The sequence below is a fragment of the Macaca thibetana genome, chromosome 7, assembly GCF_024542745.1.
Source record: "Macaca thibetana thibetana isolate TM-01 chromosome 7, ASM2454274v1, whole genome shotgun sequence".
In the NCBI taxonomy this organism is placed as follows: domain Eukaryota; kingdom Metazoa; phylum Chordata; class Mammalia; order Primates; family Cercopithecidae; genus Macaca; species Macaca thibetana.
Genome location: NC_065584.1, coordinates 147,681,898 through 147,709,570, shown reverse-complemented (window position 1 = coordinate 147,709,570; position 27,673 = coordinate 147,681,898). Strand labels below are relative to the sequence as shown.

Genomic DNA, 27,673 nt, shown 5'->3' with positions numbered 1-27,673 from the left:
TTCTCCTGCCTCAGCCTCCCGAGTAGCTGGGACTACAGGCGCCCGCCACCTTGCCCGGCTAGTTTTTTGTATTTTTTAGTAGAGATGGGGTTTCACCGTGTTAGCCAGGATGGTCTCGATCTCCTGACCTCGTGATCCACCCGTCTCGGCCTCCCAAAGTGCTGGGATTACAGGCTTGAGCCACCGCGCCCGGCCTTGTTGGCAGATTTCTTTGTAGAAATTCTTTTTTGGATTGCATAGCGTTCATAAGGAAAACTCCCCAGTTAAATGTGTCCTCTGAAGATGGCTTCACTCTGTGGTGAGGGCTTCTTGCTTGTCTTAGCAAAGCATCATGTGAAAATAGCACTGGCATTGCAGTTTCTTGACTCTATGATTTTTAAAGTGTAATAATGGGAGTTTTTACCTGTCTAAAACAGATTTTGTATATTTAAGCTATTAAACCCCTGACAAATCTAAACTCTTCTGACCTCTTTTACAAGGCTGGAGACGGCTAAGGATATCACTACATAACATGCCATCTATGTAAACAGTGCGTATTTTAATATTTGAAAAGGATGATTGATTATTACAGTCAAACAGAATTGTAAATAGAGCTAGAAAATACTAGACTGTTGTTCCAGGAACCTCCAGATGTGAAAATGAGGTGCTTGTTCCTCCTGCTGGACTTTTCTGTGTTTATGCTTGAGGCTTCAGAAGACCTCAAAAGCCCTTAACCAGCATCCCTCGGTCCAGCAAGATGCCAGTGGAAGACGCAGCTCCTGGGCCCGCCAGAACAGGTAGCAAGGCCCTTGTGGCAAGCAGCTCACCAACCTTCTCTGGGTATCTGTACCTTCCTGGGCAAGGCGTGTGACCATCGAGCTTTTCTATATCTGTGTGGTTTCCGCGTGTGTGTCACACTGCCGTCTCTCTGCTCGCCCTGACTCATATCCAAGCACTTTGTGAACAGGCAGCTCTCCCACGTCTTCATAGTGTGCACCTTCTTACCAGTCAGCCTGAGAGCTCCTTCTATCGGGCTGTCACTCGATGCCTCTTGTAGGCCACCTCTGTGACCCAGCGTGTCTCCATTTCTGCTGTCTGTCCCATTGTTCTTCCATGGGAATTGCCTGCCTTCTTTCCTATTCAGAAACAAACCATTTCTTTAACCTGAAAGTGAATTTCTCTAGTTCTGCCCCTCCCTGTACCATCTTTGATGCCTGTTCTCTACAGCATCCTAGAGGCTGGGCTCTCACCCAGCCGAGGCTCTGCTGGGAAACAGGCTTTGGCTTCGCTCTCAGGCTCTGGTTCTCTGGTTGCCCTGACAGTTCTCCCTGTGTCCTGAAAGTCTCGCTCACTTTCTCCCTCCCATCAGATAACAGATGTTTTGGCATCTGCCTCCAATGGGAATCAAGCCCATTTCTGCAAAAAAGCTGAACCTCCATGATGGTTGGTGCTGTCTCCATTGGCGGGGACAGCGTTCCAACGACACCTTCCTGCCCTGGGCTTCCTGAGGTGGTGGAATTATCAGGCGACACCCTTGCCGGCATTCCTCTTCCTTAGCAGCTTATGATGTTGGCTCAGTCAAGCTGCTTCGTTTTTGCTGTATCAAAGTCTTGCCTGAAAAGTGTCTGTCCCAGGCTCTGGGGCTTTCTTTGTCTTCATGCCTGTTTGGTCTCATTTCATTGTTTCCAAGGAGAGTCCATTTAGGCCTTGACAGGTGGTCATCGAGGAGCAAGGATCCCGGGTCAGAGCACTGGGTTAAACTATGCTGTTGCTTACAGGGCCTGCAACAGGAGCCCTGCGTAATAACTGGGGGAAGCCAGACTCGCCCTCCCGAGAAGCCGCCACGCAGGGCATGTGCCCTGAGAAAAGCCCCACCCTTGCTGGGGCCTTGCTGTCCATAACTTTGCTCAGCTCCCCAAGACCAGGCATGAAGGGTACCTCTGCCAGCCACAGACTGGGCTGCTCAGTGGTCTGGGGCCTGTGTGGCTCTCAGAATGTTTGAGGTGACTGTGAAAGAGACGACCTTAGAAACCATCCAGCCTGGATGGCTCAGCCAGGTGGCGAGGCTTCCTAGTAATAGTCTTCAGGTGGTGAGAACTGGTTTGGCACCACAAGCATCTGGAGCTTCAGGAACAAAGAACGAGAGTGTATTTCATCAAAGGGTTGGGAAGAAAAACCACGGCTAGGTTTGTTATGTTTGTTTTTTTAAGATTCCAGGGACCATGGTCTCTGGTTACATTTTACAAAGAAACAACCAGCCATAATGCCAAGTTCCACTGTGCAGAGGCCACAGGCCCTGCAGGAAATAGAGCCTGTGCTGTGCAAACACTGGAAGCTCCCTCCAGGTGGAGACTCATGTCCTGAGCACCCCCCGCAAGCCACAGGCTGGTCCTTGTGTTCAGATTACATGAAGAGACCCGGGGCAGGGAGTCTGGCCAGTGGAGCCACTCTCTGCCACTTGGGAGGTCATGAGCTCCTGGTGGTGGCCAGCAGAGCAGGGGGAATAGGCCTTCCTGTCCTTGGGGACAGCTCTTCTCCCTGCCTGCTCTGCTAACCCTCTGTGAGGGTGCAGAGCCCGGTGCCACCTGGGGAAGCCAGATCAGGAACCTCCAGGGCCCAGCCTTGGACCAGGGAGGCTCTGCAGGTTCAATGTGAAATTGCAGAAAAAGGCAATAGGAAAAGCACGCGGCTGATGGCTCCTGGGGAATCAGCTAGACTTGGGCCATAGGACAGGAGAAGGGGCCATAAGCAAAACCTCACGCTGCAGCCTCAGATCTGGTTCCCCAGGGTGTCAAGGGCACCAAGGGAGAGTCCTTGGCCCCCTGTTGGCATCTTACACTTGACCAGGGCTCTCCCAGGGCCTCAGCCACCACTGTGGGCTCTATGGGCACAGGATCTTCTGTGTCAGGCTGGGTGGCCACCATCTGTACAACTGTGGCTCCCAATGTGAGTTAGAACAAATACCCCTTCTTTCTCCAAGACACACACACATGCCAGAAGTTTCCATTGAGATGAGAAAACCACCAGACAGGGTATGTGTAAATCTACACTTTCTTTAGATAGAGGACCTGATTGGGAGAATGGGGAACGGCTGTGGGAACCTTGGAAAAAACAGATTGGGGGTTTCCAGGGGAGACTTCATGACTGGGATCCTCTGCTCACTCAAGACAATGGATTCTTATGTGATTTTCCCCCCAGGAGGTACCTAGTAGGCCGACTGTGAGACTTAGGTAACTGGGCACAGGTTCAGCCCCACTGAGACTTCTCTCTCACCTTATTTATCCCCAACAGTAACTTGCTGGTTGAAGCCATAATTCCCTGGTTCCATGGAGCAGAGAAGTGGGGCTGGTATGGTGAAGGAGTTTGTCCAGGAGGGACAAAGCAAACATAGAACCAAACCATGACCACAAGCTGGATGGGCTGGTGGAGAAGTCTGGTGATGGATCCCTTGCCTAGAAAGAGAGGCAGGTACCAGGGACTTGGACAGGTGCCTGCCCAAGCAGGCTTGGATCCCTACCTTTCTTCACCTTTCCTCTTTGGCCATGTTGTATTAAAAACTGAAGTCTGGGCTGGGTGTGGTGGCTCACACCTGTAATCCCCATAGTTTGGGAGGCGGAGGCAGGTGGATCACTTGAGGTCAGGAGTTCGAGACCAGCCTGGCCAACATGGCAAAACCCCATCTCTACTAAAAATACAAAAATTAGCCAAGCGTGGTGACGCACGCCTGCAATCCCAGCTACTCGGGAGGCGGAGGCATGAGGATTGCTTGAACCCAGGAGGTGGAGGTTGCAGTGAGCCAAGATTGTGTCACTGCACTCCAGCATGTGTGACAGAGCGAGACTCTGTCTCAAAAAAAAAAAAAAAAAAAAAAAAAAAAGCCTGAAGTGAAGTCTTGCCCTAGCCAGGAAACTGCTGTGATAAAGGAGCATCAGGGCCGGGCACGGTGGCTCATGCCTGTAATCCCAGCACTTTGGAAGGCTGACGCAGGTGGATAATGAGGTCAGGAGTTCAAGATCAGCCTAGCCAAGATGGTGAAACCCTGTCTCTACTGAAAATCCAAAAATTAGCCGGGTGTGGTGGCGGGTGTGTGTAATCCCAGCTACTCGGGAGACTGAGGCAGAGATTTACTTGAACCTGGGAGGCGGAGGTTGCAGTGAGCCGAGATCGTGCCACTGCACTCCAGCCTGGGCAGCAGAGTGAGACTCCATCTCAAAAAAAAAAAAAAAAAAAAAAAAAAAAAAAGCATGGGAAGGAGGGATTGCAGTATGAACTCCCTAGATAGGCAATTTCCTCTACTTCATCAGGTAATCCCTGAGCCAAGGGTGAACACCCCTAGAGATGTGTCTGCCTAAGACCCGTACTGCCAACCAAACAAAAGGTAGAGCAAGCATCTCGCAAGACATTGCTCAAATCCAGTGTGGTTTGACTCTAGAGTAACCTCCAGTCTTTTCCTCTCCCCTTTTAAGTGCAAGCCTATACTGCGGCAGGACTGAGTCTGGGTATGTGGCTGGGCAGCCGGCCATGCATGTTGCAGCTGGGTGATCACTGTGATTCTTGGTGTGATCTGGGTCTGTGATCCAGCCCATCCTCTGCTTCTCTGTACTATTGCTCTGGCTCCTGGCCCTCTCCTTGCTATGGGTCTTACCCTCAAGTCACTCTCTGATTCAAAGATGAACTGCCAATCAATGTTCCTCTAATGAAAGATCCAATCACTCTGCAGCATGTGTGTATTCAAAGAACCTATCTAAGACTTTCTTTTGGTCGTGGTGGGAGGCTGTTGCTGAAAACATGCCAGAGCCCAGTGTGGAGGTCAGCTGACAGGCCGTATGACCTTGGCAATGGACTACTGGTCGTCTGGGACTGCTTAGGACTGTGCAATGGAACTTGGGGGCAAAACTGATAGAGACAGCCAATGGGCCTTAAATCCAGCAGGCAAAGACAGAGTATTATTTGTGTAGCCCAGGGCTTATCAAAGTGTGGGTCTTGGACCATGTGCATTAGTATCAGCTGCAAGTATTTGGTAAAATGCAGATTCCTGGGCCCTACACCAAACAGATTGAATTTGAATCTCTGGGGGTTGGGCTAAAAAAAAAAAAAAAAAAAAAACAACCCTACATTTTAAACAAGCTCTTCAGCTGACCCTTGTGCAAATTTGAGAGCCCCTGCTGGAAAACCATTAGAATTTGCAAATGGCCCCCTCAAAATACTCTAGCCAGTCCCACTAAGTCAAAGACCAGAATCTGAGAACAGGGATGGGGAAATTATTCCTTTTTGTGGATGATTATGCAGCTGGGCCGTGATTTCACACCCAGGGGCCATGGGCTAAGATGGAGGGGAAGGAAGGAGTGTAATGTGTGCCCTCTGCCTCTTCACCAGGCATCATCCTCTCGCTGGCCCTGGCTGGCGTTCTTGGCATCTGTATTGTGATGGCAGTGTCCATTTGGCTTTTCAGAAGGAAGAGGTGAGCTGGTTTGGGCCCAAAATGGGAATGGGCAGCCGTGTGTCCATGATGATTAGTCTGCCTGGGAAGGCAGCTTTGTGGCATGAAGAGCCGCAGTCACCTGGACCAAAAGTTACCCTAGGAGTGCTGTCCCCAAAGCACCCGTGCCCTGGCCTCCTTTGCATGAGATACACACGTGACCCTGGTCTTTCAAGGGGTTCAAGGGCCACTGTGCTCAGATTTGGAAGCGTGTGTGCCTTGCTTACTGCTATTGTACAGCCTTGGATGAGTCTCTTGACTTGGGGCTTGTGCCTAGAGCTAAGCAGCAAAGCTGGCTTCTTATCAAGATCTTTACATATACGTTTTCATCTATGAATCCAAAAAGGAAGATGAAGGAAAACCTGATCTCCCACTCACACTAACTCTTCATGCCCTTTGCCCATGTTTTTATTGTCACATTTGGCTTTTCCTAAAAAGGAAATAAATTAGGCTTTTCCTAATTTATTTTGGGGGTATGAAAAATAAAAAGGTTTCTGGGAACCCTGTTATGGAATCAGGGTTTGGAGAGCGGGGGTGACAATGAGACCTCTTTCAAAATACAGGTCTAGTATTGTTAGGTGTGGAAGAGAACAGTTGGAAAACGAACACGTCCTGTTTTGGTTAAAGCTTTTATTTGGTGACATTCCCTCCCAAGACCAACAGAATTGGGGAAAGGTCCCAAAGAGAGGAATCCAACTTTTAAAAACGGCCTCATTCCCTACCTGAGTCAGTCTGTTCTCTGGCTTGCTCGCTCTCCTCTCTAACAAGACTTATGTGTTCTTTTTGTTCTAGTATCAAGAAAGGTGATAACAAGGGAGTCATTTACAAGCCAGCCATCAAGGAGGAGACTGAGGCCCACGCTTGAGGTCCCTGGAGCTCCTGGGCACATCCAGGAAGGACCTCACTTTGGACCCTACACACTTCAGCTCACTGGACACTTGCAACACCTCAAGGTGTTCTCTGTAGCTCAAGCAAACATGACAGGCCTCAGGGGATCCTCTGCTGGGTGCCTCCTTGCCTTGGGACCATGGCCACCCCAGCACCATCCAATCTATGGATGGGATACACTCTCAGACCAAGCAGCAGGAACTCTAAGCTACTCGCTGTATCTGTGTGAGATTGTGAAGTGGTCTGAATTCTGGGATCACAAACCAAGCCATGCTGGTGGACCATTAATGGTTGGAAAACGCTTTCATCCAGGGCTTTGCCAGAGCATGCTTTCAAGTGTCCTGGAAATCCTGCTGCTTTTCCAAGCTTTTAGACAAGAATGTGCACTCTCTGCTTAGGTTTTGTTTGGGAAATTCAACTTCTTTCCTCTGGAGACGGGGCATCTCCCTCTGATTTCCTTCTGCTATGACAAAACCTTTAATCTGCACCTTACAACTCGGGGACGAATGGGGACAGGAAGGATCAAGTTGTAGAGAGAAAAAGAAAACAAGAGCTATACATTGTGATATATTAGGGACACTTTCACAGTCCTGTCCTTGGGATCACAGACACTGCACAGACCTTAGGGAAAGGCAGGTTCAAGTTCCACTTCTTGGTGGGGATGAGAAGGGAGAGGCAGCTAGAGGGAGGGAGAAAATGAGAAGACATGGATGATCTTGGAAGAGTCTCACTTTGGAATCAGAATTGGAATCCCATTTTGTTTATCAAGCCACAATGTAAGGACAGAACAATACAATACTAAGTCCAAATCTAACCTCCTGTCAGTGGGGCAGTTATGTTTTACACTCTACAGATTTTACAAATAACAAGGCTATTCCTCGAAAATCTGTTGTTGCTGGGTCCTGGAGGAGACATGAGTTCCGAGATGACCCAATCTGCCTTTGAATCTGGAGGAAATAGGCAGAAACAAAATGACTGTAGAACGTCATCTCTTTTGGCCAAATTTCATTTCAGCCACTTCTGCAGGATCCCTACTGCCAACCTGGAATGGGGACTTATCTACTCCTCTCTCTCTCTCTGTGGATGTCAAATCATGGTTTAGATCAAATATATTTCAAGCTATAAAAGCAGGAGGTTATCTGTGCAGGGGTTGGCATCATCATGGTATTCAGGGGCCAGTAATAATGGAACGCTACTAAGATACTCCATATTCCTCCCCCTGAGTCACACAGACAGTTTCTGACAGGTGCAGCTCCTCCATTTTCCTCCCGCAGGTGATGACTCAGTGCCATAACTGAGAAGTAACTGACCCCTAGTTGACAGCACCTTGCAGTTCCCCGAGAACTTTCTGATTCACAGTCTCATTTTGACAGCACACAATGTCCCCTTGAAGCATAGCTTTTTAAATATCTTTTTCCTTCTACTCCTCCCTCTGACTCTAAGAATTCTCTCTTCTGGAATTGCTTGAACCCAGGAAGCAGAGGTTGCAGTGGGCCAAGATCATGCCACTGCACTCCAGCCTGGGTGACAGAGCAAGACTCTCTCAAAAAAAAGAAAAAAAAATTCTCTCTTCTGTACCATCACAACTTTTCGTAATGATGGCAAGCCTTATGTCTCGGGAGCCTGTTTTGCTAGGCAAAGTTTCAAGTGACCTAATGGAGGCTCAGACGTGTGTGCGCACTCAAGACCTCTAACAGCCTTGAAGCCTGGGGTGGCATCCCGGCCGTGCCATTAGCATGCCTCATGCATCATCAGATGACAAGGACAACCCTCATGATGAAGCAACATGAATTAGGGGGTCTCTTGGCCTTGGTTCAAAATTGTCAATCAGAAACTAACAGAAAGGGCTCCAGAGCAGTGGGACTGTCTGTCAAAAGACTCTGTATATCTTTTGTGGATGAGTTTTGTGAGAGAACAGAGAGACCATTGTACCTGGCATAAAGGCTGTTCATGAAAAGGGAGACTTACTGGGAGGTGCGAGACAGTGGCATTTCTCCTCTCCTCTTCCTGCTCAGCACAGACCTGGCTTGCAGCCCCCAGGCTGAGACTAGACAAAGCCAGGGAGGCAGAAAGATGCTCCAAGAACCAACACTGTCAATGTCTGCAAATCCTCACAGGATTCCTGCGGGTCCAGCTTTGGAACTGGGAAACCTTTCTTCAGATCCGCACTCATTCCACTGACGCCAGCTGCCCCTGAAGGATGCTCAGCGGCCGCCCACACGCTCCTAACTCTGCTGCATGGCAGATGCCTAGGTGGAAATAGCAAAAACAAGGCACAGGCTGGGGCCAGGGCCATGGGGGAAGGCCCTAGATTCTCACTCATGTGGGATCTTGAATCTCTTTCTTTGTTCTGTTTCTGTAGTATCATCTGGTAAAAGTTTTTAACAAAAACCAAAAACTCTGTATCTGTTTCTAGCGTGTGCTGCATTGAGTCTATTAATCACATTTCAAGTTCACCCTACATTCCTCTCCTCTTCACTAGCCTCTCTGAAGGCGTCCTGGCCAGCCCTTGAGAAGCACTGGGGTCTCAAGTTCCCGTGCCTCAGCCCATAGGCACAATCCTCAGTTCCTGTGCCTCAGCCCGTAGGCCACTGTGATAATGGTCTAGCACTTCTGTATTTATTGTAAGAATGATTATAATGAAGATACACACTATAAATACAAGAAATTATAAATGTTTTTCACATCAGACTGTTCTGTTTTCTTGGAGGTGAGGTTAAAGCATTACTATTTGCAAAGCACTCTGTAGCTCCCCGTTATGGGGATAGGTAACTAATCAGAATAATAATGTCACTTGCATCCACGTCTTAGAACCTGGTTTCAAAGGCAAGTACGCCAGTGGACTCAATCACTTTCCTGAGGATGGAGGCCTATGGCATGTGTGGCTGCAGGTCACGACACTGCTTAATGGTGCTGGGAAGCCTAGAGGAATCCAAGAAAGACGCTGGAGGAGGTGGGATCAGAGCTGCACCTTGAACAAATAATTCAGATTTGAACAGATGGATGGAAAAGAGGTAGATGTTCCCAACCAAGGGGACATGACACAGGGAACAGGTCCTATGTCTCTTTACTCCTGAGAGTATTAAACCTAGCAGGTGGGCAGCCCCTCTTGGTTGCCGGTTACCTTATTTTGAATTCTTTTTGCAAAAGATACTATCACCCCCTCCAAATAATCTTTTGTCTAAATCCAGACTTCACATTCTGATTGGGGCGAAAAGAGGCGGTCTAGTAAAGGTTGTAAATAGAGACCATCATTGTTTGAGTTATTTAGAAAAGCATCCAATTTTCACTAATCACCCTAAGCCTGAGCGAGGTGAACTGTTCAAGGGTACTTTGGCTCCAGTAGGTGACAGCACCTGGCCCGGCTTTGGAATTGAAACATTTCTGATGGTCTGTACTCTGCTAGAATACAGGACACTTCGGCCCTCCCCCTCTGGCATCCTGCCAGGTGTCATGGCCACGCACAGGCATGAAGACAGCCAGGAAGCCAGAGTTCCCATGAAGCACTCACTCTTCGGACTTGCTCCCACCCCACTAGGGACAGCACTTCCCGGAGCAGGCAGTGAGCATCTCTGAATACGTCTCCCTGACTTCCACATCCACTGGGTGGATAATCAGGGAGGGGTAGCACTGAGAGCCATAGGTCGGCAGAGGGAACTCAGGCCCTCTTTAGGTTGGCCATTACCTCATCTCAATCCCCCTAAATCAACCACCTAGAGCACAAGGGCCGAGAGAAATGTAATAAAATATAACATGAGACACATATGAAATTTAAACTTCCCAGTAGCCACACTAGAAAATGTAAAAGAAACCAGTAACATTAATTTAAATTTAATTTTAGATAATCCAACAGATCTAAAACACTGTCATTTCCACATGTAACCAGTATTTTCATGTGTTTTTTCTGCAGTAAAATCTTTGAAATCCGGTGTGTGTTTTACACTGACAGTACACTCGATTCAGATGCTAGATTTTGCTTGCAGATATTTGGTCGTTATTTAGATTTCATAAAATTTACAGTTTAAAAGATTCCAATATCCGAGTTGTTCCAAACACACTGAAAAGTCGTTTTCCAAATAATGGAATCAATGATCGGCTTTTGGATGTAAACTTATTAAAATAGCGTTTCTCAGTTGAGGCACATTCCAAGCGCTCAAAATCCACGCCCTGCGCACACCAAGACGACGAAGCCGCCTTTCAGAGGCTCTGAGGGTTCTGCCTAGAGAGGTCCCACAGAAATTAGCCGGGAAGAAAGCCTTGCTGGTGAAGCCAGGAAGGGAGACGGGAGGGCAGGAGGAACATCAAGCCCAAAGGAGCACATCGTGGGCGCCGCTCTTCCTCTCCCGCCACCTCCTCGCCTCGCCGCAGGGGGCCCGGCCGTGCCCCAGGTCCCGCGGTCCGGAGTGAATGGCGCTCGGTGGCAGGCACGTGGGCGCCTGGTGAACGGCAGGACCCTGGCACCCCTACCCTCTCGCCCCTACACACACACACACACACACACACACACACACACACACACACACGAACGCCCCTCCCGTTGTCACGTGGCCTTCCTGCTGGGTATCTGGAGCAGTTCCAGCCTCGCCTCCGGATGGAAACAGGGCCTCTGGGGAGCAGGGACCACCTGCCAGTGCGTTCCAGCCGGGCTGCCATCCACACTGGAGACGGCCCCGCACGTGGTCCTCGGGCTCGGATTCAGCTGTCGCAGGATGTGAGGGGAAAGGTGTGTGGCCCGACAATGCCACCAAAGGTGTCCCCGGGCTCCACCCCGTGCCTCTTCATTATAGAATGACTGGGCAGAGATAAGGGCCAGAGTACTGCTTTTGAATAATTCACCATAAAAATGATTGCAACCAGGTCAGTGTATCACGATGACTGCAAGCCACCCAGGGATGTGGCAATGCCTCTCACTCTTGACTGACCCAAGTCCCCTTCACTCCATTGCACAGCCCAGGGACAGGCGCAGCATTGCCCCTAGCTTCCAAGTGGGAAAGAGGAGCTGGCTCTGGCTAAGCCAAGCTCCCAGAGCTCCCAGAGCTCCCACAGCCCTAGGATCTTCAGTGACAGTGCTAGGGCCACCCTGCACAGCCCCAGTGACATGGAAACGCCTTCTGGTCGTAAAGTTTGCCATGCTTATCCCAATCATGCCGTGACCTCGTAAAACCCCCACGGCTAAAGGCACTAAAAGCATTTGTACTAATGACTTGACCTCGTAAAACCCCCACGGGCTAAAGGCACTAAAAGCATTTATACTAATGACTTCCAAAAAGTCAACCACAACCTCCCACCTGCAATCTGTATGGTAGTTCTAACCCCTGGCCTCCACTCGGGTTAAGCCTGACCAAGGACTGCCAACTGCATTTGGGCAGAGGAGTCTACTGAGCTCCTGAGACGTTACCTTCACCTCTTAATTCAGCAAACCAAGTTCCCGAAGACACGTTCACAAGCTTTCCCTTTTCCTAAGGCTGAACTAGAGACAAGGAATAATACACACACATGCACACACACAGACACACACAAAATAGTGTGTCTCTATATATAGTGTATATATATAGTACATATATACATATATATACAGTCACACACCACTTAACAATAGGGATACTTTCTGGAAAATTCATCATTAGATTTTGTCGTTGTGTGACCAAACCCGCGTAGTACAGCCTGCTACACACCTAGGCTAGATGGTATAGCTATTGCTCCTAGGTTACAAAGCTGTACAGCATGTTACTGTACTGAATACTATAGGCCATTGCAACACAATGGTATCTGTGTACCTAAACACAGAAAAATTACAGTAAAAATGTTATAAAGATTAAAAATGGTCCACCATGAATGGAGCTTGCAGGACTGGAAGTTGCTCTGGGTGAATAAGTGAAGGGAGTATGAGGCCTAGGATATTACTGTACACTACTGTAGACTCTATAAACGCTGTACACTTATGCTACACTACATTGACTGAAAACTTTTCTTTCTTCAATAATAAATTTACTCTAACATTTTTACTTCATAAAGTTTCAAGTTTTTTGACTTTTGAACTCTTTGAACACATTGTACAGCAGTACAAAAGTATTTTCTGTCTTTACATCCTTTTTCTATAAGCTTTAAAATTTTTTTTTTACTTTTAAACTTTTTTGTTGAAAACTAAGACACAAATATACACATTAGCCTAGGCCTACACAGGGTCAGGATCATTAGCATCACTGTCTTCCACCTGCACATCTTGTCCCACTGGCAGGTCTTCAGGGACAATAACATGCATGGAGCTGTTCTCTCCTATGATAGCAATGCCTTCTTCTGGAACACCTCCTGAAGGACCTGCATGAGGCTGTTTTAGGGTTAACTTTTTTTTATAAGTAGGAATACACTCTAAAATACCAATAAAAAGTACAGTGTAGTAAATGCATAAACCATAACAGAGTTGTTTTAGCATATAAAAGTTTATAGCATATACAATTATACTATATAATTGTATAGCATATACATTTATAAATTATATAGTATAATTGTATATGCTATAAACTTTTATATAACTGGCAGTGCGGTAGGTTTGTTTACATCAGCATCACCACAAACATCTGAGTAACGCACTGCACTAGATTTTACAATGGCTATGACATAACTAGGCAATAGGAATTTTTCAGCTTCATTATAATCTATGAGACCACTGTTGTATATGCCATCCATCACTGACTAAAATGTTGTTATGCGGTACATGACTGTATTCCATTTAATACAAATTTCTTAAAAATGTACAGTCTAATGACAGAAAGCAGATCAGTGCTAATGACAGAAAGCAGATCACTTCACCTAGGGATGAGGTGGAGTGGGGAATGGAGGGATTACAAAAGTGTGTAAGAAATGGTTAAGGTGATCCATATGTTCATTATCTTGATGCAGTGGTTTCTCCACACGTGAAAACAATTCCAATGTTATACTTTAAATATGTGCCATTTATCTTATATCAATTATACCTCAATAAATCTGTTTAAAAAAAAAAACAAAACTCCCTCCCACCACCACCTCCACCCCACACACAGCCAAATGATACTCAGTCCCATCCTGGAATTTCCACTGAGAGCTTACCTCCTCCTGGCCCCTCTAGAGAAGAAGCTCAGCAAAGGCTGGTATAATGCACCTTCCTGGGCTCCCAGCCATAGGGCAAGTCCATACTTCCCTTGGACTCACACTGTGGGTGGGAGGCCAGAAAGGACCATGCTCTATTCACATGGTTGGCTATGACCTCTCAGTATTGTAAGTCAAAGTCATTATTTCTGCTTGGATTCACTCATTTCAAATATTAACTTTGAATGACCAGCAATGAAGACAACAAACACAGGGTCCATGGGGTCAAGGGCAGACTGAGACCTATAGCAATTTCGTTGATGATGACATAGTCAACTGGCCTTCTCCGGAAGAAACAAAGACCTTTCTAGTGACATAGGTAACATAACCAGTTCCTTCATCTGCTGAAACTAGTTTCTGAAGCTACCTGGATATCCAACAAAGATGTCATGCATCTAGTGTCTCCCCTCAACCACTCAACACATAACCATTTGAAAAGTGTTCCTCAATATGGTACATCCTTTCCATGGAGGAGCACACAGCCACTAAGCAGCGCAGTCCAGGAGCTTATCACTCCTTAATCAATGGGCAAAATTTGGATTAACCCCCTTCTATTATTCAAACTAATTTCCAACTAACTGTTTTCTCATACCTCCTTATTCAAAAGTAAAGATTTAAAGAACTACTACTGTCTGCTAAACACAGATTAAGTGGTCGGGATTCAAGCATAATTTAGATACAAGGACTAAATTACTGGAAAAGAGGAATGAAAAAAAGGGGGCAGGGGCCGGGAGCAGTGGCTCACGCCTGTAATCCCAGCACTTTGGGAGGCCCAGGCGGGTGGATCACCTGAGATCAGGAGTTTGAGACCAGCCTGGGAAAGATGGTGAAATCCCATCTCTACTAAAAATACAAAAATTGGCTGGGCGTGGTGGTGGGTGCCTGTAGTCCCAGCTACTCAGGAGGCTGAGGCAGAACTGCTTGAACCCGTGGACATTGCCATGAGCTGAGATTGTGCCACTGCACTCCAGCTTGGGCAACAGAGCAAGACTCCATCAAAAGAGAGAGAGAGAAGAAAAAAGGGGGCAGGTTAGATAGACTCAAGTGACTGAATCCCCAACCTGTGGGATCTGACACTATCTCCAGGTAGATCACGTTGGAATTGAACTGGAGGGCACCCAGCCCATGTCTGCTGCTTGGTGTGTGGTGAAAAAACCTACACCTCTGGTCACGGAAGTCTTCTTCTGCGTTGATGATTACTGTGGTGGTATGAGAGCAGAGGAAAAACACGGTTTGAGAGAGCTTTTCTCGAAACACAAACAGAAATTGCCAGCCCCACTATACAGAAGAGCAGTATGTACAGACTGCTACATGTACACCAAAAGAAGAGTGACTAAACAAACTGCAGTATCTCTGTAAAATAGAATACTATTCAGCAATACAAATTGCAAATTTCTTGATATATACAAAAATATAGATGATATCTCAGAAAATTATGTTGAGTGAAAGATACCAGACACAAAAGAGTACATTTTGTGTTACTCAATGTAAATGAAGTTCAAAAACAAGTGAAACTGGCTGGGTGCAGTGGCTCATGCCTGTAATCCTAGCACTTTAGGAGATCAAGGCAGGCAGATCACCTGAGGTCAGGAGTTTGAGACCAGCTGGCCAACATGGTGAAACCCCGTATCTACTAAAAGTACAAAAATTAGCCAGGTGTGGTGGCGCACGCCTGTAGTCCCAGCTGAGCCTGGGAGGCTGAGGCCAAGGAATTGCCTGAACCTGGGAGGCAGAGTTTGCAGTGAGCTGAGATTGTGCCACTGCACTCCAGCCTGGGTGACAAAGACTCCGTTTAAAAAACAAAACAAAACAGAAACACACAACAAGTGAAACTAATCTATGGCAACAGAAGTGGGAACTAGCGGTTGCCCCTGTGGATGGACTGGAAGGGAGATGGAACCAGCAGGGAAGGAAATGTTCTATATCTTGATTGAGGTGGAGCTTACAAAGGTGTACACATTTGGCAAAATTCATCTAGCTGTATACTTCGAATCTGCGCATTTTATTGTATATAAATTTTTCCTTGATTTTAAAGGAAAGTGTAAAGAGACCACAGTGGAGAAAGCGATTTGCTTTTCTGGGACTAATGAGGAAAGACTTCCCAAAGGAAGTGACATTTGAGCAGGATCTTGAAGGTGGAATAGGAGGTTTTCTGGTTGGAGCTAAAAACAGAACTAAAAATGTGGAGGTATGAGAGTTGACGTGCATCTCAGTAGAGGAGACCTCACGGATGTGTTTGAGAATGTCTGAGAAAGGAAGGTTGGGGATGGTGTGTGCAAGGAAAATAAAAATCTTGGGACCCTAAACTTACTGTGCCAAAGGGAAAAGTTCAGTTTGGGAACCGAGTCATGCAAAAACTGCCTGCCACTTTGTTTCTAAATAGCTAGCTGCAAAAATAGAAGGCCACGCACCTCCCCAGGAAGAGCCCCCTCCACATAATTTGCTTACAAGGAAATTCCTTGTATGCCCCAAGAATTTTACCCTAAAACAATTCTGTTCAATTTCCCGCTGACAATGTAAATTAACAGCGTATCTTCACAGGTATGGGAGAAAGACGGACAGAAGTCATCCCTTCACTCACCTGAGACAAATGCATATTTGACCGCTTCCTCTACTCGGTGTTTATATTACATAAAAGTGCAGATGCTCTGAGCACAAGATGAATGCGTAATTGACTGTTCCTCTAGCCCCTCCTTTCATGAGTAAAATGTGAATTTAGTGAGCATTAACCAAAGCCTAATCTAAGTCTTGAGAGAACGTAACCTCTTGCCTGTTTTATCTGCCCTCCTTTTTTTCTGAGACAGAGTCTCACTCTGTCACCCAGGCTGGAGTGCAGTGGCGCGGTCTCAGCTCACTGCAACTTCTGCTTTCCAGGTTCAAGCAATTCTCCTGCCGCAGCCTCCCAAGTAGCTGGGATTACAGGCACACACCACTACGCCCGGCGAATTTTTGTATTTTTAAGAGAGACAGGGTTTCACCGTGTTAGCCAGGATGGTCTCGATTTCCTGACCTCGTGATCTGCCCACCTCAGCCTCCCAAAGTGTTGGGATTACAGGCGTGAACCACCACGCCCGGTTCCCCTCCTCCCTTTTTTTTCTTTCCTCTTTCCCCTCCAGTCTCTTCTTTGCCTTTAAATACTGAAGTCCTAAAGCCCTCTTTGGAAAAAGCATGGATCACAGACTTCCTGTGATTTGTGTTCCTTTTTCCCAGGTGCGTCCTCGACCTTGACAAAATAAACTTCTAAATTGAGGCTTGCCTCGGTCATTTTTCTTTGGTTTACAGGTGGGAGACAGAAAAAAATGGCTGGGATCAGATTACAAAAGACCTTGAGTAACACCCACTTTCTACCAAGGACAAAGAGAAACCGTGAAAGTGCTTAGATTATGGTTTTGCCTGATAACATAAATAATGCATGCCCATTTTTTTTGAAAAATGCAAACAATGAATTTGTGTATAAAGCAGAAAGTCCCCCATAATCCTAACTCTCAAAATAGTCACTTTTCACAATTTAGTGTTGCTAAACAATTATCTTTAGCTAACAATTTATTTTGCAGATGTTATGTTTGTTCGTATGTATTTTACAGTCATTTTTAAATGTTTAATAAAATGGTTTAATAGGATTCTATATTATATGCTCTAGAAGGGACAGCATCATGCCTATTTTCAGTATCTAGCACAATGTCTGGCATAAGAAATATTTGTCGGACGAAAGAATGATCTTTTATTCTTGCTTTTGTTTTCTAGCACATCCTGGATATCCTCATTCTTTTCAGTGGCGATACAGTGTTCCGCTGCTTGATGCAATGCCCTATTGGTAGACACTTGCCGCACATTCCTTACTGTTACGAGACTATTACCAGATCCACGTGTACTTGGATGTATTTCTGTGATATGGCGAAATATATATTTGATCTTCATCTGTTTCCTGGCAAACAATTCCTAAAACCTTAGAATCTCTAAAGTGATGTCTTTTTGTATGTGATGACTGACTGAAAGCTAGCAGTCCCTAGGCAGCTTCAGGATAGGGCCGGTGTCCAGAAAGCCCGAGGCAGGATTACAGGGTTGGGTCTTTGAGCACTACCCCTAACCTCTGGGGAGGAGAGGAGGCTCAATATGAAGTTGATAGCCAATGGCCAAAGGATTAATCAATCATGCCTATGTAATGAAGTTTCCATAAAAGGTTCAAGAGGATAGAGTTTGGGAAGCTTCTCAATAGGGGAATGTGCGGAGGTTCTTGGAGGGTGGCACACCCAGGGGGTACATGGAAGCTCTGTGTCGGATTCCGCCTTGTGAATCCCTTCATCTGTATCCTTTGTAATATACTTCATAATAAACCAATAAATGTGTTTCCCTGAGTTCTGTGAGCCACTCCAGCAAATTAATTGAGCCCCAAAGTGGGGTTGTGGGAACCCCAACTTGAAGTGGGTCAGTCTGAAGTTCAGGAGGCCTGGATTTGCAACTGGTGTCTGAAGGGGGCGTGGTTTTGGGGACTGAGCCCTGAACCTGTGGGATCTGATGCTATCTCCAGGTAGACAGCATTGGAATTGAACTAGAGGACAGCCAGCTGGTGTCTGCAGCAGAACTGATCGCTTGCTTGTTGAGTGAGAGAATAGAAAAAACTGTGAGTTGGTGGTCTTTTTCCTCTGACACACCATTTCTATGAGACAAATTCCTAGAAGAGGAATTTGCTGGTTCAAAATATGCAGATCTCAAAACTGTATAAATGTAACAGATTTTGCTAAATTACCACCCAAGAGGGTTGTACTAATTTCCTTTTTCATAATATGTCGTTTCTACCATATGCTCAACAATCCTTGTTATCAATCCTTTTCACCCTTGATAATCTAATAGTCCAAAATTATTTGCTTGTTTTGCTTTTATTAGTATTTAGCATTTTATGTTTATTGACTATTTGCATTTTTTCTGTGAATTACCTGTTTATATGCTTTGATCTCTTTACTGTATCATTAATTTTTTTAATTATAGAAGCTTTTTATATATTATAGGTGACAATTCTATATATGTCAAAAACGTTCCTCCCCATCTTCTTTGTTTAGAATGTCTTTTGCATGCAGTTTTAAAGTTGTATGTAGCCAAATCTGTTTTTTCTTTTCTCTTTGTGGTTTGTAGCCTCAGTGAAATGTCAAGAAAAACTCTCCTCCTTTAGACTATAAAACTATTCTAATTTTAAAAGATTTTATGGTTTTATTTTTTGCATTTGAATCTTTAATATGTTTAAATAACTGAAAGTGAAAACTTAGCTTTGCTTTTTTCCCCCCAAATATAATCAAATAATCAAACAGACCCATTTATTGAATAACTCATGCTTTCCCCACTGATTTAAAATGCCAATTTTACCATATATGAAATTCCCATATATACCCGGGCCTGTTGTGAAACTCTCCATTCATATCCATGACTATAGATTTGTGATACACGTTGTTATCTAGTAGGATAAACAGAAACATTTCACACAATTTTATTCCCTGAGAGCGGCACTGTTATCAATGTGATCTAGATTAGGTAAATTAACAGGACACAAGTTCAGTTATCCCTTTGATAAATTATCAAAACATTTAAATATACCAATAATTTTGTCAAAGTGTATATATAGCCATTTAATATGGAGAATTGCAATTTCAATCGTGACATTTTGTCTTACAGAACAAAAAGTTATGTGTAATAGTGATTCCATATTGCCTATAAACATGTACATTTTAATAATTGTTTTCTTTATAAAAACTACAAATTCAATTTATTTAGTAGATATAGTGGATGTCCAGTTAGCGCTACCATATAAAGAGCTTGGAAATCATCACTCTCATCCTTACAAGAAAAAGCTAAGCAAATGGAAAAATCAACAATTCTTTTGAACCCATCAGAGAACTGAGGTCTCAGGGTAAACCACCACTCTGAAATCTGGAGAGAGAGGTGAATCCAGAGTCACAGCTGAGATTTGCTCACCTGGAATGCAAGCTGCTGGAGCCATAAACTGGTAGTGACACTTAAATGCTAATGTTGACAAATTGCTAGAGTCTGAGTATGGACTAGTGCAAGGGTGGGAAATACTGTCTTCATTGTAAAATACATCCAGAGTGTTCTCCATAACAAAGGCCTCTCTCCAAGGAAAAAGACTTTACCAAAGCCTTGTCCCAGCTGAGGAAAGGTACCTTTCTTCTCCAGCCACCTTCTAGCTTCCTGTCTTATCTAAGGGGGAAAAAGTTAAGAAACACTCAGCCCAGGGATTCAGGCCCATGAAAATACTGAGATTTAGATTTTATTATTATAATTTTATTATTATACATGTCCCCTCCTCCACATCTCACTGCCATACCAACAGGGCTCTAGTGTAATTTACAGTGGATTACAGCTGAACGAGTTGCAAGACACAGGCTTTCTCTGAAAAGGGGCACTGTGGGAACTCCACAGTCAAAAGAGGAGACAAAAACAAGACCACCAGAGGAATTCGAAGCCTCTGGCACTCACAGCCACAGCCAACATTAAATATAGTCCAACTCTTACCTAGATTAACATAAAATTTACACTCAAGGCTTTTAAAATTCAGATCCTATTACCCAAGAGGCGATGTCTAGCTTTCAACAAATAATTACAAGGCATATTAAGAGGCAAGAAAAAACAAAGTCTGAAGACATAGAAGGATACGGAGATTTTCTAATTTTTTTTTTTTTTTTTGAGATGGAGTTTCACTCTTGTTGCCCAGGCTGGAGTGCAATGGTGCGATCTCAGCTCACCACAACCTCTGCCTTCTGGGTTCAAGTGATTCTCCTGTCTCAACCTCCCAAGTAGCTGGGATTTCAGGTGCCCATCACCATGCCTGGCTTATTTTTTGTATTTTTAGTAGAGATGGGGTTTCACCATGTTGGCCAGGCTGGTTTCGAACTCCTAACCTCAGGTGATCCACCCACCTCGGCCTCTCTTGAGTGAATTTTGTGGGTTTTAAAAAGGAATTTGTCCATTTAAGTTTTTACATTTATTGGCATTAAAGTTATCCATAATATCCTTTATTATTTATTTAGTAATGTAGGGCCTACAGTGATGTCTCCTGTCATTACTGATATTTGTGCCTTCTCTTTTTTCCATCTGGCCAGAGCTTTACCAGTTCTATTGGTTTTTTCAAAGAACCAGATTTTTGTTTCATTTTTCCCCATTGTTTAATGCTATTTCTTTGGTTCCTGTTCTTTTATTATTTCATTTCTTCTCCTTATATTAGCTTCAGTTGCTCTTCTTTATCGAGTTTCTTAATTAGAGGCTTAGGTCATTTATTTTGAATATTTTTACTTACCCAATATAAGCATTTAATGTTAAGAATTTCCCTCTCTTGGCCAGGCGTGGTGGCTCACGCCTGTAATCCCAGCACTTTTGGGGGCTGAGGTGGGCAGATCACTTGAGGTCAGAAGTTCAAGACCAGCCTGGCCAACATGGTGAAACCCCATCTCTACTAAAAATACAAAAATTAGGTGGGCATGGTGGTACGTACCTGTAGTCCCAGCTACTTGGTAGGCTGAGGCAAGAGAATCGCTTGAACCTGGAAGGCAGGGGTTGCAGTGAGCCGAGATCATGCCACTGCATTCCGGCCTGGTGACAGAGCAAGACTCTGTTTCAAAAAAATTTAAAAAAAAAAAGAATTTCCCTCTCTATTCCCTCCTCCAGGTCTTTGCTTTGGCAACTATCCTATCCTTCTCCTATGTCATTAATTTTTTCCTTTCTATGGAGTCACTCTTATCTTAATATAAACATGCAGTTACAGTCTATATCATAAGGAAAAAAAAAGAGAAAAACACACTCTCTTTCCCTCACATCCTCCTTAGGTTATCACCCCACTGCTGTACAACATCTGTGTTCTTGATGCTGTGTCTACTTCCTTATCTCCTGTTCCGTACAATCCATTCCATTCAGGTGTTCACTCTGATTTCCATCTTGTTTTTATCAAGGTCACCAGCAAGTTCCATCTCTCCATACACAACAATCAATTCTCTCTCCTCTTCTTATCCATTATCCAGTAGCATTTGACATCCTTTCCCCACCGGCTGTCAAGCCACTGCACGCCTCTGGTTTTCCTTCCTTCTTCTCTCCTTTCCAACCTTTCAACTGACTGCCCCCAAGGGTTCACTCCTCAGCTATCACCTATCTATATCCACTACCCAGTGCCCTTCATCCACTTCTAAATTTTAAGCATCATCTTAGTAGTCAAGCTATTCTATATTATTCCATAATTTGTAGTGCATTTTGTAGTTGCCTTAAAATAATACTTAGGTGTTTTAATCTGTGCAGTTAGATTATATGTTTTCCAAGGACAAAGATCCCCACCGTCTTGTTCTTTTCCTTCCTTTTGAAGTGTCTAAGCAGTATTCTGTGCATGGTAAGCCCCGAATAAGCACTGTAAACTCCAACTGATTTTGTGCAAGCTCTAAAAAATGTGTAATTTTACTAGTAGGTAGAAGGATTTACAGTGATCCACACTGAGGCAAAAAGTACCACTTATAAATTAATTGAGCATTAAAGCCAGGATCTGCTTGGGGCTCATAATCTATTATAGTCACCTTAGAATGTATCTAATTCTTTTATTGAGACTGGGACCACAACCTGTCCAGCGGTTCCTTCTATTCGGCATTTTCAAAGAGGTGAAAGTAAAATATGCACTTCTTTCCACTAGAGGTTTCTCATGTGTTGAGGCTGGTCACAGGGAAATCTCCATTCCAACGAAATGCCAAACAAGTAACAATTAAGTTAGAACCAAAATTCACTGTTTAAGGGCCAATGAAATTGTACAGGAATCTGGGCTGATACCTGAGGAATGCCCACCTCTTCCACTGGTTTACAGGTTAGAAGCAAAGAGCCCTGAGAACATTTCATCCAATAATATCATCAACATAGCTTGCAACAGCCTCATTTCAAGTCAGAGTGAACCAGCATCAAATGGTTTTGAGTTTCGTATCATAATCCCCTATGTATCCTGTCTGATGGTGAGGGCCAAGCTCAGCCCTTTAGCTGTACTGCCTCCTCACCAAGGGAAAGAAACAGAAAAGGACTCTCTAGGCTACTCAGAATCACCAGGTAAAAGCTAAATTGTACTCTCCTCTTCACCGGATTCCAATCCTCAGCCACTATTATGCAACAATCTTTAAATTCACCATTTTACAATTAGGAGATTTTGCAAAGCAAGCTTCCAGGATATTTGAGGATTCCCCCGACTTAGTTTAAGATACCTCAAGGAAATGCTCTGCACCAAACTGTTCCTAAACACACAGATATGAAATTAGCCTTAGGAGTTTTAAATCAGATAAAGAATTCCTCTTTTAAAAATGTCTCTGATCAGTCATAAACAACAGAATGTACATCCAAGTTTCATAAGGAGACAAAACACGGTAGTAACAGATACTAAAGGATACACCATTCCACAGAACAGGAAACACAGGAAATGAAGAGTGCCAGACAATCTTTATTGTTCACTGAAAAATGCAGGTCTGCAAAGAGTCAATTGCATTGTGTACTGAATGCAAGGTCTGATATTGCAAGTATATATGACATAGTATAACATATAAAATATTACATATTTTACATAGTGACAGTACCTGCCTCTTCTAAACACTAACATTTAATAGAATGATGTAAAAAGCCTATTAAATAAGAAACAAACATTTCAATCATGAACAAAATGCACTAAGCAAAATACTTTAAAAATTGTTGTGTGTGACGTCTATCTTGTCTACCTGGGGTTAGGAATGGTGGAGCCCAGAAAAAAACTGAGCTAACGAAAACAGCCAACACCCTCCAGGAACTCTTCCCCGGAATTAGGCCACTGGTGCCCGTCACAGGCTGCCCCCGTGTGGGGGCCCAGCCAGGCTTCAGGGCTGCCCCAGGGCCCACACTGAATGCTAATGCCTGTCTGGGGCTGGGTTGAGGTGAATGGGAGGAGTACCAGGTAGGAAGAAGCTTCTGTCACAACTGCTTATTCTGCATCCACGCTATGGATATGGACACCTAATGTTTCTGGTGTGAATCTGCCACCCTCCGCAAGCATTGAAATGTGATTGAGAATAAAATGTTAACACTGGGAACGAAAGCCATTTTCTATGTAGTCTGCAGATATCATCATTGATTCCTTTCAGCCATGTTTTCATTAAGATGCTCTAAAAGAGGCTGCTGCTATTATCCTGCCAGTCAGGCAGGCCCGGATAGAGGTAAAAAAAACTTCTCCAGTTATAACTAGTAATTCAAATGCATTAAAAATAAATATAGCTTATACTAGAGAGCAACACAGTTTCTATTATTCACATGGTAATATATTCAAGAATTGCAACAATATTCACAATTCTCCAAGGTCAACTTTAACTATATCCACATTTCCCTCCGAGCAGAAAATCCTGAATGGAAGGGAGTGTATAACATCAATACCCCCTGTTTGTCTCACTTATTATCAGGGCTCAGAAAGCTCATTATAGATAACAAATGCCAAAAAAAAAAAAAAAGAAAAAAAAGAAAAAAAAAAGCATTTCAATATACACACAGCAACAGAGGAAGACGACACCCTCCCTCTGGGCCTCCTTGGCATAAGGCAAAGCATGGCTATTTGCAACAACAGTGTCTAAGCTGACTCTGGAAAGGCTCATGTTTTAGGAGAAATCAGAATTACAGAGTTCCTTCATTCACAGGTAATAAAGGATTATTAAATAATTTCCTGAACTAAGACAACAGTCTCACCATCGAAGAAAATTTTCTTCTCAGCTGAGTTTTTATAAATGAGATTTTACAATATCCAGTTTTAGTCAATATGAAACTATCAGCGTACAGGCATCCTCAAAGCTCCAGACGAGTGAAGCTAATATTCTCAGATCTTCCACACTCTACGAATCAGTAAATATTTTATCAGAATATCCATTTAACAGTTTTAAGTCCATAATAACCAACTATGTATTTTTCTTATTCAAAGAAGACCATGTTTTGATAAGAATAATCCCAGTTTGATGAGTATCTTATTCCTCTTGATGTTGCACAATAAATGTCACTGTTGAGTCTGTATATCCTTGACTCTTCCAGTCAAAGGAAAATCTTGTATAAAGCTGGAAAAATGCAAACTCCAGCGGAAGCACTAGTGTTAGTGCTGAAGTAAACTTTAGGGGAATAACCACAATTGCCTATCAGACTGTTTACAACATTGCTAGGAGCCCTCCTCTTCTTTTCTCTCTATTATCTCTATTTTTTCTCTAAACATTCTAATATTTTAAACATGGGGGTTCACTGATATTGATAAAGGTCTAGCTCGTAAGGTTTTGGTCTCTGGAATGATGTGTGGCTAGCCCAAAACACTGGCCATGTTTGTTTTAAACATGATCATTCTTCTTGCCATCACAATCTGTCAAACCCACCCATCTGTCCTGCCGCTGTCACTCCCCCAGCCCCTCAGGATTGCTGCTCCTCTCTTTTGAATGTTGTACTGCATGTATGGTATTCACTGAGACATGACTTTAATGTACAGGTCATTTGCATTTCACGCCACCAGTTCCCCAAAAGACATCAACTGGGAACAATTTCTAATTGTAAAGGCATGATTTGCCCACATTTTCCCTTTATAAAGGAAATCAAAGGGCCTGTTTGGAAGCTGAAAGAACACCTTAGGTATTCCTGAAAAGGGAACGCTGTATCTGCTACCAAAACCCAGAGACATTGACTAGATCTAAAGACCATACGGATTATGCAATAGTGTGAGATCTGGCAGTTTAAGATCTAGTTCCAATTTTACATTAAAGCATTTGGGTGAAAGTGCTGTTAGTATCACAGGAGCAAATGAAAAGTGTCAACGACACCTTTTTGGCTCATTTCCTCGTGCTTCTGGTTGTACTTCCACCAGCTCCAGCGACGCCTGTCCCAGGGCACATCGCTCAGCTCCCTGCACAGCTGCTCAGAGATAAAACAATGCACTTCACCTCAACTAGCCCAGCAACTGGCACTCAGATGGTGAACGCTGCAGCCAACGGCCTTGGGGCAGAGCCCATGGAAAGCTTTAAACAGGCTTACAGACATTGTATAAAACTTCCTGATTTTAACCTTCCCAAGGAAGTCAGAAAACAGTCATTTTTAGTTAATAAAACGCAATCTATACTCACAAACAATGTAATGCCTCAGAAAGCAAAACCTAGAATGGAAGAACTTCAGAAAAATACGGCTTAATCAGTATCTTACTTTGGCTAAATTATCATAGTTAATGTAATTTATTATTGCATTTAGAAGCCCAGCCTACCGTGTTCTCCTAAGATGGTGAAGTACACGAAAACGGTGAACAGGGGTTATAGCCCTTCAGCCTTCTGTGACTTCGGAACTTAGAAAGATAAAAGATAGCCAGGATTTGACATCCAGATACTTACTTGCTCAGCACAAGTTGAGTTAGGAGACAGTTAAACACCAGATTCTCATTCACTTATAGTGTTCTCAGGAAGCTCCTATTTGGATACCAAACCAGTGGGTCTCTACCTGGCTGCACATCAGAATCACCTGGGAAGCTTTTAAAACTCACCACGTGCCCAGGCCAATTAGCTCCAGAAGGTGGAGCCCAGAATCAGTAGGCTTTACGTTGTCCCAGGTGATTCTCGTGCAGCCAGGACCCACACCGCTGAGGCATCCCTTTCGGAGAGCAGTTGCGGCAAAGCCAAGGGAATGGAACTCGCATCTGGATAGTTTTATTTCTTTCTCAATTCCACCAGAAAAAAGGGATTTTTAGAAAAAGGCACAGTTGTGCTTCCTCTAAAGATGGAGTCTGCAGTTTGGGAAGTGCTGGTTCCCAGAGGTTATCTGGAGCGCTGGTTGTAAAGAAGAAAGTCCTTGTCTTGGCAGAGGAGGCAGAGTTTCAGGCTTCGGCAGCTGCCACCCGCAACAAAGAATGCCCAGGTGCCCATGAGCACCAGGATTATAAATGCCGACACCAGGTTTATTCCATAATAAGAACTTATGAAGGTCTGCAAAAGAAAAATAAATCAGCTGGGGTAATAACAGCAAGCTTATTAAACATGTGGAATAACCAAAGATAAAGGGAAGCATGGAATACTTTCAAGAACTTGGGTGGGTTTCACCAAACATATGATGTGTGTCATGTGTTAAGGCCCCAAGGCATGTAGAACTAAGCTGGTCAACAGACACTGCAGGTCCCGTGCTTTGCTGTATTCAAACGGTAACCCTAGAAGTCAGTCATTAGGCAGAACCTAATGGAGTATACAATACAAGATGCATGTCATATAACTAGTTTCTATTCGTTTTTGTGTGAAATTGGTTCTTAGAATTTGCAAGACAGTGAGACAAGTTCAAATTACTTTAATATGAATCCTTAGTATTCAAGGGAACATGAGGAAATAGAGTCTTTTTCAGTTGCACAATTGCTGTAGGTTCCAAAAGCGTATTCATTTAAAGAACACTAATGGAATGCTGAGAGGTACTGGGTACAACTTGGGGAGACCCAAGTCTCTATCCTAATGGAGGTTCTGTACTAGTAAGGGAGGCAGGAAACAAATGAAGAAAGAATTAGTTACAAATTGTGATGAATGCGAGGACAGCATAATTATAATTGAGATGAGGCTAGGATGGATAAAAACAAGGTGATCTCTTTAGGGCAGTCAAACGAGGCCCAAGAAAGTGGTAGATTTTACAGGTAGCACCTTATGCAGAAAGACTGCTCTTCTCAAGACGCCTCTGTGGGAAAGGCAGGCATTGAGCATTTTCTAGATTATTCTTCACAATAATTCTACACCTCAAATCCACTGAATTTTAATTCACTTTACAGACTGCTACACTCTTTTGTATTGTTCTTTTCTTCTTTAAAAAACATTTTCCTGTTTTAAACAATTACAAAAGCAGTACATGATTGTTGTAGAAAATTACAACCCCAAAATGAGAAAAATAGAACAAATTTTAAAACTTAAAATTCAGCTAAGTTAATAGTTATTAAAAAGCTCAAAAAGCGAAACCATAAAGAGAAAAATTGATTAGACTATATAAAATTAAGAACTTTTGTTCATCAAAAGACATTAAGAGAATGTAAAGACAAACCACGTCATAGAAGTTATTTGCAATACACACATCTGACCAAAGATTTTTTTTTACAGAAAACATAAAGAACTCATAAAAATCAAAAAGAAAAAGCTAATCCAATAGATAGACATAGGATTTGAACAGGCACTTCAAAAGAATTATCCG

General features: G+C 43.9%; 2 protein-coding genes across 3 annotated transcripts in view; one reads left to right on the top strand and one right to left on the bottom strand.

Annotated features, from left to right (window-relative positions):
- CA12 (carbonic anhydrase 12) overlaps positions 1-8,726 on the top strand; it is a 60,640-nt gene extending 51,914 nt beyond the window's left edge. The window contains exons 9-11 of one of the 2 annotated variants that reach the window (XM_050796011.1): positions 4,446-4,478; positions 5,356-5,440; positions 6,251-8,726. In XM_050796011.1, the coding sequence (XP_050651968.1) occupies positions 4,446-4,478; positions 5,356-5,440; positions 6,251-6,323 (191 nt within the window). In that variant the 3' untranslated portion in view covers positions 6,324-8,726. The remainder of the gene's footprint in view (positions 1-4,445; positions 4,479-5,355; positions 5,441-6,250) is intronic. The other variant, XM_050796012.1, reaches the window with a different exon arrangement.
- Positions 8,727-22,911: 14,185 nt separating this feature from the next.
- APH1B (aph-1 homolog B, gamma-secretase subunit) overlaps positions 22,912-27,673 on the bottom strand; it is a 28,979-nt gene continuing 24,217 nt past the window's right edge. Inside the window, exon 6 of the mRNA XM_050796029.1 lies at positions 22,912-26,442. Within this exon, the coding sequence (XP_050651986.1) occupies positions 26,275-26,442 (168 nt within the window). The 3' untranslated portion in view covers positions 22,912-26,274. The remainder of the gene's footprint in view (positions 26,443-27,673) is intronic.